This window comes from Xenopus laevis, chromosome 6S, assembly GCF_017654675.1.
Source record: "Xenopus laevis strain J_2021 chromosome 6S, Xenopus_laevis_v10.1, whole genome shotgun sequence".
NCBI lineage: Eukaryota > Metazoa > Chordata > Amphibia > Anura > Pipidae > Xenopus > Xenopus laevis.
This window is the reverse complement of record NC_054382.1, coordinates 710232-725372: the sequence shown is the minus strand read 5'-3', so window position 1 is coordinate 725372 and position 15141 is coordinate 710232. Positions and strand designations below refer to the sequence as shown.

Genomic DNA, 15141 nt, shown 5'->3' with positions numbered 1-15141 from the left:
CTACCCACCTTCACCCAACCTACTCTCTACTTCTGCCCTTTCCTCTCATCACTTTATCCCATTCCTGCAGAACTTCTCCCTCTCTGCCTGGGGCTCTCAAACTCTCCCCTTCCTTACAAACTTTTCAATGTTTCCCTAAAACCCACATTTTATAAATCATTTGTCAATATATTTGGATTAATCAGACATTAATATATCATAAATCACCAATTTATTATATAATCCTTATGTTTCAATGGAACCAAAACCCTTTAAATTGCAAGCTCTTGTGAGCAGGCCCTGTGATCCTATTTTTACTCTGTAATCCTTGTTTGTTACATTTTTGTAAGATCCGTGTTCATTATAAATTCATGTAAATCTCTGCGTAATTTGCTGGTGCTGTGTAAATAAATGATGATGATCAGGTAAGATTCCCCTCACATGTCACAAGCACGTATGCCATGGCAACGAGTAATAAATTCAAATCAATGGGAGCAAAAGGATATTCAGTTGGCAATAAAAGTGATGTGTCAGCTCTTCAGTGCAGTCTGGTACGCTGTAAATTGGAATATTGGTCTACTTGGGATCAACAGAATTAAAGTTAAGTGAAGAGACAAGAAAGATGCGAAGGTGATGGCAGGGTTGGGAGAGATGGATAGCAGGGAAGGGTTGGATGGGATACAGTAGAGTTGAAGAAAAGAGTTGGAAGGCTTTTGGTGGACACAGTTCTAGATAAGCAGCTGGGTCATGATGGGTAATGGGTGATTAGGGCAGTACCATAATAGCAAGAGAAGACAGTATGGAGAGGACTGACACAGACTTGGAAAGCAGAAGAACTTTGTGTGGGAGGTGACCGAGGGTTATCAGAAGACAAGGCAGGTGGGATCTATCTGGGAATGTATGAGGAATGAGAATGTAAGAATGGGAAGATGGTGAGACAATGGCAGTGAATGGTTGGGGAACTACACAGGGACATTGGGAACATTTGTGTTACGTGGAGACTACAAAGTCACAAGTGGTCGGGCCTCTAACAATAACCCCGCTAGCAGGTCTCTATTGAGTAGTGCACTCACTGTGTCGATTCTCTTCCCCAGACCTCCCAGTTTTATATGGGACCCAAATCCTGATTGTCTCCTTGTTTGTAGTAGTTGTTGTGATGCACCCTGACTGCAATCTTGCCACTTCTATACGCATGGGGGTGCCCCAATATACACACACACAACGCCCCCTGTTCCCCAGAATATCTGCACTGTCACATTGCTGGGAAGCTACTCACACACACGGTGACATTTGCACTATGATACACACGGATATAATCCAGGGATGAGCTGCGGCTGAGAGGATTAGTTCATCTACCAGCTAATCCTGCCCCCATGCAGAAATCTGCTGGGAGGCCAAACTGGAGCTCTAACACCTAATGTGCCAGGGCCTGTGCAGCTCATTGTTGCGTCATTATTGCATCATTGTTGCATCATTATTGCCCAGGATACTGATCAAGGCACAATATCTGCCCTAGACTATACTGGGCACCACATAGCAGTTCTCTATAGGGACCGATCTCATTTATATGTATATTTATATGTACAGGATCTGAGAAAGAGAGCAGCACCCTAATCCCACAGCTGGGGGGCTCACAAAATATCCAGTGTCACTCCCAGCAGTGTATGGGGGGTCAGAGAGACAGACAGAGCCACATACACCCCCCATGTGACACAGTGTACCCCCAATGATCTGCTCACACCTTGTGCCATCCAAATTCCCCTGAACTCACTGTCTGTTATTAACCCTTTGTGCCACTTGCCTGTACCCCCACATCTCCCAATGTCTTGCTCCCCCTTCCCTCCACCTCCTGCCCCTCTGCACAACTATTACCCTCCTGTATGTGCCTGTGAGTGATCCCTGTTTGTATTAATGTGACATTGACTGTCCCCAGCAGCTCCCTCATTGCACTGCACCAGTTACTGTATATTATAGAAATGCACGAGTGTGAGTCACACAGAGCCCCCCGGTGGTCAATGTGAGTAGCGCATCTGATAGAGACACTGGTGGGGCTGCAGCAGTAACAGGACCCACTTTAAGTCAGATAGTGCCCCCTAGTGGCCAAATCATAACTGAAACAATAACAGGAGACAGTTTGCTCTTCCCAAATGTATTCCCAGTGAATTTATCCCAACATGAACACATTTCTACCTTAATCCATTAGATCCCATCGACCCCACCACCATGGTCCATCCCATCCATGAGCAACTGACACATTCACACTATAACTGATCTCAGCCTGAGTAATAAGGGAATGGGAATAAGAGAATGACAATAAGGGAATTCAGATACACCACAGGATAAATGTCAGTAAGACCAGGGCCATACTACTGGATAAAGGCCAGTAAGACCAGAGCCATACCATAGGATAAAGGTCAGTAAGACCAGGGCCACACCACAGGATAAAGGTCAGTAAGACCAGGGCCATACAACAGAATAAAGGTCAGTAATACCAGGGCCATACTACTGGATAAAGGTCAGTAATACCAGGGCCATACAACAGAATAAAGGTCAGTAAGACCAGGGCCACACCACAGGATGAAGGCCAGTAAGACCAGGGCCACACCACAGGATAAAGATCAGTAAGACCAGGGCCATACCACAGGATAAAGTATAGTAAGACCAGGGCCACACCACAGGATGAAGGCCAGTAAGACCAGGACCATACTACTGGATAAAGGTCAGTAAGACCAGGGCCATACAACTATATAAAGGTCAGTAAGACCAGGGCTATACTACTGGATAAAAGCCAGTAAGAACACGGCCATACCACAGGATAAAGGCCAGTAAGACCAGGGCCACACCACAGGATAAAGGTCAGTAAGACCAGGGCCATACTACTGGATAAAGGTCAGTAAGACCAGGGCCATACCACTGGATAAGGCCAGTAAGACCAGGACCATACTACTGGATAACGGTCAGAAAGACCAGGGCCATACTACTGGATAAAGGTCAGTAAGACCAGAGCCATACCACAGGATAAAGGTCAGTAAGACCAGGGCCATACTACTGGATAAAGGTCAGTAAGACCAGGGCCACACCACAGGATAAAGGTCAGTAAGACCAGGGCCATACTACTGGATAAAGGTCAGTAAGACCAGGGTCATACCACTGGATAAAGGTCAGTAAGACCAGGGCCATACTACTGGATAAAGGTCAGTAAGACCAGGGCCATACTACTGGATAAAGGTCAGTAAGACCAGAGCCATACCACAGGATAAAGGTCAGTAAGACCAGGGCCATACTACTGGATAAAGGTCAGTAAGACCAGGGCCATACCACAGGATAAAGGTCAGTAAGACCAGGGCCATACCACTGGATAAAGGTCAGTAAGACCAGGGTCATACCACTGGATAAAGGTCAGTAAGACCAGGGCCATACTACTGGATAAAGGTCAGTAAGACCAGGGCCATACTACTGGATAAAGGTCAGTAAGACCAGGGCCATACCCCTGGATAAAGGTCACACAGGGATGAAACCTCCAGGCAGGGAGATCACCCCAGTGACATCAGCATGAGTCTGTGTTTAGCAGGAGGGAGACTTTGTATAACTTATAATATTAGTTACAGTGTGTGTGTGTAACACAGATTTCTAGCTGAGTGTGTTACACATATTGGTGGGTCAGTGTGTGTAGAATTAATACAGATGTAACACTAATGTAATGACAGCATTTAACTGGCAGAGCATTGGTACATTGGTAGGGATGTAGCGAACCGCCGATAATGTGTTCGCGAACGCCGTTCGCGAACACCGGCAAAAAATGCGAACAGTTCGCGAACAGTTCGCGAACTTCGAACATCCGAAAATCGTTCGATTCGAACGATCGAAGGATTTTAATCGTTCGATCGAACGATTTTCGTTCGAATCGAACGAAAATCGTTCGATTTTAGCGATCGAATGGTCGAATGGTCGAACGATTTTGACGTGAACGCCTATTGGCGAACGTCGCGCGATGTTCGCGAACTTGCGGCGGACGCGAACAGCCGATGTTCGCGCGAACAAGTTCGCCGGCGAACAGTCCGCGACATCCCTATACATTGGTGTCTGTGCAGCATCTCAGCTCCATCTCAGTGACAGACAGAGGGAACATCTCCTGCCCCTCCATTCCAGGGCCCCATCTAATCAGTCTCTGATAACAACAAAGTCTCCTCCATCGGCCAATTATCATCAGACGTTATTGGCAGAGGAGATTAGGGAGGCGCGGGGGCCTCTGACAGTCTCTCATGTGCCAGTGACTGGGGATCGGAACCAACAACAAAGAGATTTACCAATGAAAGGCTGACCTGATAGGGAACTGCAGTCTCTATGTACAGAATGCAGCATTGTGATTGGCTCTCCCCCTCCTACTGTGCTTCTGTCCAGTGATAAAATTAAAGGCACCAGACTCCCCCCCCCCAACATTTTTTAGGAGGGGCCCCATGCGCACAGCAACCCCTATACCAACCCAGTCGCTGCCCACTCAGGTGCACCACATATTTTCTGGTAGGAGAGCTACACTGCACACCCCAATATCCAGGCCCCCCTGTCCCCCCAAATGCAGGGTCTGCTTCTCCTGTAGTTAGTTATAGTTACGCCACCGCTTCTGCAGGAACCATCAGAACACGCCAACCCCTCATGTTAAACACAGGCAGGGACAGTAGCAGATCTATAGGGAGCTCCAGTCAAGGGACATTCTAATTGTACCAGATATTATTCATGATTTCCTATTCACTTACATTACTGTTCCCTTTAATACACAAACATGAGAATCCCCCCCCCCCCGGCCTATGGACCCTCCTAACTTCTCTTCTCCTCCAGTCCCTTCATTCTGTCCCCCTCCAGTCCCTTCATTCTCTCCTCCTCCTGCCCCTCCATTGTCTCCGCCTCCAGTCCCTCCATTCTCTCCTCCTCCGTTCCTTCCATTCTCTTGGCCTCCATGACACTCCCACCCTACTACCTTCTCTTCTTCCTACTCTCACCCTACTGCCTTCTCTTCTTCCTCGGATTAGAATCATAAACACTGATGGGTAGATGCAGTAAATCTTTCCAGGTCTCAAAGTGAAAAACACTCACCAGTTTAAGGAAGAGGTCCAGGTGCACCGCCCTAAACCTTCACCCGAGGGAGCGGATAACCGTTTGTAGAAAATGAGTAAGCACTTCTAGGAACCAATCTTCCAAGCAGACTTTTTCAGTTAAAAAGTGTTTATTTATTGAGGAGCACTAGGACACAACAGGATACTTAATCATAGGCACATAGTTTATGATTTAGTATGTCTACAGATTAGAACATGTCGAGTTCCCAATTAAGCCCTGCTGGGATTCTTCTTCACTAACTGGTCCCTCTGAAGAGGGCCGGGCCAAGCTGACAAGGTACCCTAGTTGCCCAGTCAGCTTCCCCCACCCCCCCCCATTGTAAGTGTGAGCACACACACTCGCGACAGCGCACAGGCGTGAGTGAACATTCGCCATAGAGATTTAGGGAAGGGGAAGGGCAGGGTCGTGATGAAGGGGAGTGACAAGGGGAGGGAATGATGAGAAGATGGAGGGGAGTGATGAGGGGAGGGTGGAGAGGAGCAGGGGAGCCACTAGGGGTAGACAGAAGACCTTTGAACAGGTTCCTGCCCAGTTCCCCCACAGCTTTGTGCCCTAGGCAGGTGCCTCTTCTGCCTTCCCCTAGTTCTGGCCCTGCGGCTCTACATATACACAAGTCTGGGGAGACACTGAATGTGCTGCCATGTAGTAGTGTGTGTGTGTGTATGTGTATGTATGTATATGTATATGTGTGTATATATATGTGTATGTATGTATATGTGTGTATATATATGTGTGTGTGTGTGTATATATGTGTGTATGTGTATGTATGTGTGTATATGTGTGTATATATGTGTGTATATGTATGTATGTGTGTATATGTGTGTATATATATGTGTATGTATGTATATGTGTGTATGTGTATGTATGTATATGTGTGTATATATATGTGTGTATATGTATATGTGTGTATATATATGTGTGTGTATATATGTGTGTATGTGTGTATATGTGTGTATATATATGTGTGTGTGTGTGTATATATATGTGTGTGTGTATATGTGTGTATATATGTGTGTGTGTGTGTATATATGTGTGTGTGTGTATATATGTGTGTGTGTGTGTATATATGTGTGTGTGTGTATATATGTGTGTATATATATATATGTGAGATTGCTGGCACTACTATGTATGTATATGTGTGTGTGTATATTTATCTATATACACACATATATATGTGAGATTGCTGGCATTAGCTCTGTCCCCCCTTCACCTCAATAGTAAAGCCCAGTAGGGGTGCAATAGACATGGAAGTGGCTGTTATTTAGTAGAAGGGAGGGAAGGATCTCGGCTGTTCCCGCTGGTGGGAAGATAAAAAGATAAAATCTGACAGGCTTCTATTTCCTCAGGAGAAGGGCCAAGCTCTCTGGACTTTGTTACATGCCGAGTCCGTATAAACACAATGGGGGACGTTGCACAGAACTGCTCTCTCCCCAGCCCCCAACCCCTTAGTGCTACAAATCCCCACCCCCTTCCCTGGAGTAATGGAAGAGCTGAACAGAGAGTGAGCTGTGGCCCCTGTCACATTGGTGGGGCCCATGAAGCCAAACATTGCAGCCAAGTGGGGGTATTGGTATGTAAATATAATGATATTAATTGTTATGTTTCCTCTCATGCCCTTACCCCCCTCCCCTTTAGTTCTGTCATGATAGGAAAGGCTCCGTTGCTAAGATCAGTGGCCTTAACAACCAGACTGTAAACATTCATCACTATACTGACAAACAATTGAAATAAACATGAAGAAAAGAAATACAATAAAACAATGTATAGTAAAAATGAAAAGGAAGATGAACTTGTATCCCACTAAAGAGGAAAAATCTCCTATAAATATAAGAGAAATATTCAGATATTTATTGTCAACTGGAAACTGATTGTGTAAAAATTCACCAGGCTCTAAAGGGCCACCTACTGACTCACATTATGGAGGGAAGGGATACGTGTAATTACTGATAATTACTGATAAGGAACCCAATCAGCTGTAGAACCCTAGGCCACCAGGCAACTCCTTGTAAGAGACACCAGCCACATAAATATGCCAGGACCTCTCTGTATATAGAACTCAATGTATTTATATAGCACAGGCATGGCACGGACCCCTTAATATTTGTGGCGGGAGAGGCGTGTCCCATTTCCACAGACTGACAGTGAGCCTTCAGAGGGTTACATCCAGTCCTGGCCTTTATTGGCCTTTGTTATTAGCCCAGAGTAATTATTTCCCTCAATGACATGACAAGATGGAAATAATAGGACAAGAAAGAGACAAAAGGACAAGATGGAAACATTAGGACAAGATGGAGACAGTAGGGGAAGATGGAGACAGTAGGGCAAGATGGAGACAAAAGGGCAAGATGGAGACAGTACAGTAAGATGGAGACAGTAGAACAAGATGGAGACAGTAGGGCAAGATGGGGACAGTAGGGCAAGAAGGAGACAGTAAGGCAAGATAGTGAAGGTAGTGCAAGATGGAGAAAGTAGGACAAGATGGAGACAAAAGGACAAGATGCAGACAGTAGGACCAAATGGAGACAGCAGGGCAAGATGGAGACAGTACATTAAGATGGAGACAGCAGGACAAGATGGAGACAGTAGGACAAGATGGACACTGTAGGACAAGATAGAGACAGTAGGACAAGATATTGTCAGTAGGACAAAATGGAGGCAGTAGGGCAAGATGGGGACAGTAGAGTAAGACGGAGACAGCAGAACAAGATGGAGGCAGAAGGACAAAATGGAGACAGTAGGACAAGATGGAGACTGTAGGGCAAGATGGAGACAGTAGGACAAGATAGAGACAGTAGGGCAAGATGGAGACAGGAGGGCATGATGGAGACAGTAGGTCAAGATGGAGACAGTAGGGCAAGATTGAGACAGTATGGCAAGAAGGAGACAGTAGGACAAGATGGAGACAGTAGTACAAGATGGAGGCAGTAGGGCAAGATGGGGACAGTAGAGTAAGACGGAGACAGCAGAACAAGATGGAGACAGTAGGACAAAATGGAGACAGTAGGACAAGATGGAAACAGTAGGACAAGATGTTGACAGTATGACAAGATGGAGACAAAAGGACAAGATGGAAACAGTAGGACATGATGGAGACAAGAAGACAAGATGGAGACAGAAGGGCAAGATGGAGACAAAAGGACAAGATGGAGACAGTAGAGCAAGGTGGAGACTGTAGGACAAGATGGAGACAAAAGAACAAGATGGAGACCGTAGGACAAGACGGAGACAGTAGGGCAATATAGAGACAGTAGGGCATGTTGAAAATGTAGGTTAAGATGGAAACATGTGGAGAGTTACATGGTTCCCACCCATGGCCATTTTGATTTTTAGATCATCACCTTGTTGTAGAGTCAATTGTGAGTAAATTGTGGGAGATTGTGCTGAATTGCACTTTGCACACTGCCCTTTGCTTTGTGTCCTGTTGAGCTATCGCTGCAGATGGGCCTAGCAGTCTCTCCTAATTAACCTGACCTGGGCAGTTAGTGTGAAGGAAATTAGATTGCAAGCTCCACTGACTGTGTGTGTCTAAACCATAACTGCTAGCTGGTTGCTAAGCAACTGAATGCTAAAGGCAGTGTGGTTGGCAGGTTTGGGAGCTATTTATACACCTGCTGGTTGAGGTGCCCCGTGTTGCCAGGGGATATGATGTTACATCTTTATTATAGTAATAATTAAAAAATATTTTATAATTTTGGAGGCATCACAGAATCACCAGCAATTTATTTTATCAGAGGTAAAGATATAGCAGCTCCAACTTCAAGATATGTCCCTTAAAGATGCCTGCACAGAGCTTACTATAAGTGCCTGCCCTTAAGCTGTGTAGTTGCACATGACAGAGGTAAGACCAGGAGTTGTACATGTAAATGCTTCTTTGCTCTGACCCAGGGAGTATAGCTACATACTATTAATAATGGGTAATTATAAAGCTTCAACATATCCTAAGCACTGTACAACTGATACACGATAAGAGCTCTGGTCCTTTTGTACAATCCCTGCCATAAAGCAAGGCAGAGCTGTGGATTTTCCAACAATGCAGAGGTCACATGAGCCCCAGGAGGCCGCTCCCATACAAACATATTAAGTGCCAATACAATGTCCAACAGTTACATTGAAAGCAAAATTACTGTGTTCAATGGACAAACAGAGCAACCACAAGTATGTTCCACAACAGCATCAACTGTCAGATATATACATCTTGCCTCCCACTTCAATGGCCCTGGACACCCAGTTCTGCACCCTCACTTCTTTATCTTTATATCAGTGTCCTGCCCTATGAAGGCAAAACAAGGAGAAGCAATATCTGTGACCTCATCTGATGTCAGAGGCACATCCTGACATACAGTACAATAGTGCCCCCAGTGGATTGAACACAATAACCTGGTGTTTGAGTGATACTGAACAAAGCTCCTCCCATTGAAGGTCCTTCCCCAGCACTGCCATGTATCACTGTAACCCCAGAGTGCCCGTCTCTTACCATCCTTACGGTAAAAGGCAATCTCCACCTTACGCTCCTCGGACCCCATAAGGGCCTGTGCAATTTGAGAGACGGAGCTGGGGGTGGTGCGGGGCCCATACAGGAATTCACATGTGCACGGCCTCTGCATGACCTCTGCCCGCGTGTAACCGCACATGGTACAGAATGCATCATTGCAGTAAATGACTGCGCAGTTCTGAACGCGGGCGTTGGCGATGATGAATTTGCGGCCTGTGAGGAGACAAGAATAGAGGATTTAGGGGACTGTATGGAATACATTGAGGCATTAGAAACCTGGGGCAACCTTATCCTAATTAATTGGCCTTTAATGGTTTCCTTTCTTTAATTAATAAATCCTAATAAACCTAACCCTAACCCTAAACCTAAACCTAATAGCAGTTCTAACTTAACCATAACCATTACCCTAATACTAGTGAGACATGAATTGATAAATATAAAAAGACGACTTTGAGTAAAGATCTTGCGTCAGACTAGGGAGGGTTCCTCAACTGTTTGTAATTAGATTTGAAGGTTCAACAGCTTGCTGGTCTGATTAATGCCTAATTATACTTGTTTTGTCAAGTTTAAATAAATTCCTAATACTAACTCCAACCTAAACCTTAATCCAAATACTAATCCTAACCCTTAACTCTAACCTTAACCCTAATACTAACCCTAACCCTTAACTCTAACCTTAACCCTAATACTAACCCTAACCCTTAACTCTAACCTTAACCCTAATACTAACCCTAACCCTTAACTCTAACCTTAACCCTAATACTAACCCTAACCCTTAACTCTAATCTTAACCCTAATACTAACCCTAACCCTTAACTCTAACCTTAACCCTAATACTAACCCTAACCCTTAACTCTAATCTTAAACCTAAAACTAACCCTAACCCTTAACTCTAATCTTAAACCTAATACTAACCCTAACTCTAACCTTAACCCTAATACTAGCCCTAACATATAAGCTGCAAAAACGGAAAAAACCCATGCGAGAAATTGCTCCAATATTAGGAGAGGCAAAATCTCCAGTTTGGTACATGGTGAGAAAGAAAGAAATCACTGGTGAACTCAGCAACGCAAAAAGACCTGGACCTCCATGGAAGACAACAGTGGTGGATGATCTCAGAATCATTTCCATGGGGAAGAGAAAGCCCTTCACAAGAGCCAAACAAGTGAAGAACAGTCTCCAGGAGGTAGAGTCTCCATATCCAAGTCTGCCATAAAGAGAAGACTGTATGAAGTAAATACAGAGGCTGCACTGTAAGGTACAAGCCACTCATAAGCACCAACAATACAAAGGCTACATTGGACTTTGCTAAAAAAAAAAAAACATCTAAAAAAGCCAGCACAGTTCTGGAAAAACATTCTTTGGACAGAAGAAACCATCATCAACCTCTAGCAGAATGATGGCAAGAAAAAAGTCTGGGGTTAATATGCTAATTTTTTATTTCTGTAGTGATCTCACTGGTTTGTCTGGGTATGTCATATTAACCCCAGATATACCAGTGAGATCACTAGAGAAATAAAAAATGAGCATACTAACTCCAGATATACCAGTGAGATCACCAGAGAAATAAAAAATGAGCATATTAACCCCAGATATACCAGTGAGATCACTACAGAGATGGATTCTTGGCACATTAAATACACACAGACATGACAGTTGGATCATAGATGCAGAAGTGAATATATTGGAATCATTACCTGTGTTACCTTTCTTGTTTTGTGCATCCCCCCCCACATGTACCCAAACCCCCTGTTTGCAGCCCCCTCTCACCTGCCCCTCCCCTGTGTTTGCAACCCCCCACCAATCTGCTTCTCCCGCCGGCTCTAATTCTCCAGCCCCCCGCTCCAATCTCTTCCACTAGGGACTAGGGGTGGGAGATTTAAAGTGTTGCCCCCAGTGGTGGGAGGAGGAGTTATGCCGGCCCCCAATTTCTGTCCCCCCCAGGCTTGGTTCTTCATTGGCTGCCCATGAGTCTGGTCCTGCCCTCAGTGCCCATTATCCCTTTGTACCAGATGCCCCCCCCTATATGGGCACTGCCCCAGCTGAAGTTAATGGAGAGATATAGTTCCACACACACTTTGTGCTGAGACAGTGACTCCTCCCCCGGAACTTCCATCACTATCATTTACTTTATTACTGCACTCATGGCTCCTCCCCTTCCTGCTATACACAAGCCCCTCCCACATCCATACAAACACTTGTAGAAATCAGCATTTAACCCTCTCATGCCAGGGGGTCCCATGACCAACTGACAGTCAGGAGCCGCCGTGCTGGGACCTGATACCGGAGCATTATTTCCCCCTCCCTTTGTTCTGCCTCCAATTAACCCCCGGCCTGGGTCTGGTGTCTGATGACTTATCTACTGTCTCACTTACCCACTAGTGATACACACTCACCCCACTCTCACTTACCCACTAGTGATACACACTCCCCCCACACTCACTTACCCACTAGTGATACACACTCCCCCCACACTCACTTACTCACTAGTGATACACACTCACCCCACTCTCACTCATTGCACACAGACTGAGCACTAGTGATACACAACTGTCACATGGAGTGGGTCACATGGTGGGGCACTGAGCTAAGAAAGAGAGGGATCTGGGGGTCAGGAGTTGGGTGACATGGGGGGGGATACACATGTTCCCAGTACTCGAGGTATTTGGGGGGCAAATTGTCACATTATGTAAAATGCACTTACTTTGTCCCTCAAATTTGCGTATGATGGTGTCCAGGAATGTGTTCTGAGGTGCCACGTGACCCCTGCGGACCGGCATCCTTTATCTCCCCCACATGTCACTGGCCCCCCAGCTGTAAGTCACATGAAGCCACGGAATATCCACACGCACGTTCCTCACAGGATTCCATGACGCAGGAATAATGGTCCCACATGGGGGGGTTCAGGTGTCACATCAGCCAATGCCCACGGTCTTCTGGTGAATCATCATTATACTGAAGAGCTCACCTGCTGGGAGAGGGGGCCAAGGCTATAGGAATTAGTGGCACCTGCTGAGCCCCTCACCTGTATCCCCCCCCAGTGTTGCTCCTGATCTTCCTTCCCTTGTGACAGTGGAACCAAGTCTCCCCACCACACGTGTGTTAATTCCTCACTGCCCAACTGTCAGACTCCCCCCCTGCTCCATCTGATACAATGAGACTGACTTGTATCAGACAGCTGAGCTGTCCTGTGATTGGTCAAATACACAAGGATAACAGGCACCTGGGGGGTCACTGAGCATGGCACCCTTATTATAGAGGATCAGCTCCCCCTCCCAGTCTCCCAGTCATGATTCCCCCAATGCCTCCCAGCGTCACTGATACAACTGTCACTTCCAGCCTGACACTCAGCAACACGTGACACTGGAGCTGATACACCAATAAGTGATCTCCCCCAAATATCACAAACACCAATCAGCACCTGCAGTGTAACACACCTCCCCCACACAGGCCAGTGACAGTAGTGAGCTCACACGTATAATCACTAATTGCCTAAATACAGACACGGACCCGAGAGGAGCCTGAGCGGTGACAGTGGGGGGGCTCCTTTTAACTGCAGACAAATCCCAGGGGAACCTACTGTAAGAAAATCCCGGTGCAGTTCCTGATGGAGTGGAAGCAGCAGTAGAGTGTCAGCTCCTGGGTTACAGTACTTCTCCCGTGATCCTGTGCGTGGGGAGGGAAGGGGCAGCAGAACAATGGCCGAGTCACCGGGGGCTCTGTGTGTGAGTGTGTGTGTATCTATATGTGTGTGACTGTTAGTGAGTCGGGGGGAGGCGGCACGAGACACATCCCCTTATTAGGAGACACGAGCTGCACCTTCCTCTCTTCCTCCTGCCAGGACTCCCAGCTGCATCACTCCCTGCACCCTCCAACCTCCCGCCTCTTACTGCACCGCTATCACTTACTGCTGGCAATATACACGGGACTGGGAACCAGCAGCTTTAACTGGGAATCCCAAGTCTCTGCCCTCCTTTTATTTTTTATTGACTGGAGAAAGCAAAGTGACGTCACAATGGGAGTGATGATGTCAGTGCCCCTGATGAATTGATGTCACTGGCAACTGCGCCCTCATTATCCACCCACCTCTTGTACTTACCCAGGGAATAACAAGTTTAAGGAGATAAAAATAAACTCATGTACCTGTGAGTCTCTACCTGTGAGTGAGACTATACCTGTGATACACTCAGTACTTACATATATCCTATGTGTGTAGCCTGTAGAGACGGAAGGGTTAATAATATCAAGGTGAGGGGTGGGGACAAGGTCAGTACTCAGACTGTTCCATCACTGAATTATTTATTAGTCTTTTACATTTGCAGCTGCTTCTCCTTCCTGCAACTTTATCATGATAATTATTTACCTCCCAAGCACCTCCCCTTTATCAGCTTCTCTGTACTTTCTCTATTTCATTACTGTCCCTTATATATTTATATATAGTGATCATATCCCCTTATATATTTATATATAGTGATCATTTCCCCTTATATATTTATATATAGTGATCATATCCCCCATATATATTTATATATAGTGATCATATCCACTTATATATTAATATATAGTGATCATATCCCCCCTTATATATTTATATATATAGTGATCATATCCCCTTATATATTTATATATAGTGATCATATCCCCTTATATATTTATATATAGTGATCATATCCCCCATATATATTTATATATAGTGATCATATCCACTTATATATTAATATATAGTGATCATATCCCCTTATATATTTATATATAGTGATCATATCCCCTTATATATTTATATATAGTGATCATATCCCCTTATATATTATATATAGTGATCATATCCCCTTATATATTTATATATAGTGATCATATCCCCCCTTATATATTTATATATAGTGATCATATCCCCCTTATATATTTATATATAGTGAGCATATCCCCCTTATATATTTATATATAGTGATCATATCCCCTTATATATGTATATATAGTGATCATATCCCCTTATATATTTATATATAGTGATCATATCCCCTTATATATTTATCTATAGTGATTATATCCCCTTATATATTTATATATAGTGATCATATCCCCTTATATATTTATATATAGTGATCATATCCCCCATATATATTTATATATAGTGATCATATCCACTTATATATTTATATATAGTGATCATATCCCCCTTATATATTTATATATAGTGATCATATCCCCCTATATATTTATATATAGTGATCATATCCCCTTATATATTTATATATAGTGATCATATCCCCTTATATATTTATATATAGTGATCATATCCCCCTTATATATTTATATATAGTGATCATATCCCCTTATATATTTATATATAGTGATCATATCCCCTTATATATTTATATATAGTGATCATATCCCCCTTAACTGTCTCTTCTCCAGTGTAACCAATCCCAACTTGTCTTTCCCCATAACTGATCCCTTCCATTCCTTTTACCCTAGTTGCCCTTCCTTGGACCCTCTCTAATTCAATAATGTCCCTTTTGAGTGCTTCAGACCAAAACTCTATGGCATATTCTAGATTT

General features: G+C 44.5%; 2 protein-coding genes across 6 annotated transcripts in view; both read right to left on the bottom strand.

Annotated features, from left to right (window-relative positions):
* The window catches only part of LOC108719641 (potassium voltage-gated channel subfamily H member 2), a 56397-nt gene extending 43004 nt beyond the window's left edge, over positions 1-13393 (bottom strand). Inside the window, exons 1-3 of one of the 5 annotated variants that reach the window (XM_041568115.1) lie at positions 13164-13393; positions 12288-12554; positions 9566-9796 (exon numbers count right to left, since the gene is read on the bottom strand). In XM_041568115.1, coding sequence (XP_041424049.1) covers positions 9566-9796; positions 12288-12363 — 307 coding nt within the window. In that variant the 5' untranslated portion in view covers positions 12364-12554; positions 13164-13393. Of the gene's footprint in view, positions 1-9565; positions 9797-12287; positions 12892-13163 lie in introns of those variants that run through there. The other 4 variants (XM_041568111.1, XM_041568113.1, XM_041568114.1 and 1 more) reach the window with 4 other exon arrangements.
* LOC121395196 (zinc finger protein OZF-like) overlaps positions 1-15141 on the bottom strand; it is a 461594-nt gene that overhangs the window by 272337 nt on the left and 174116 nt on the right.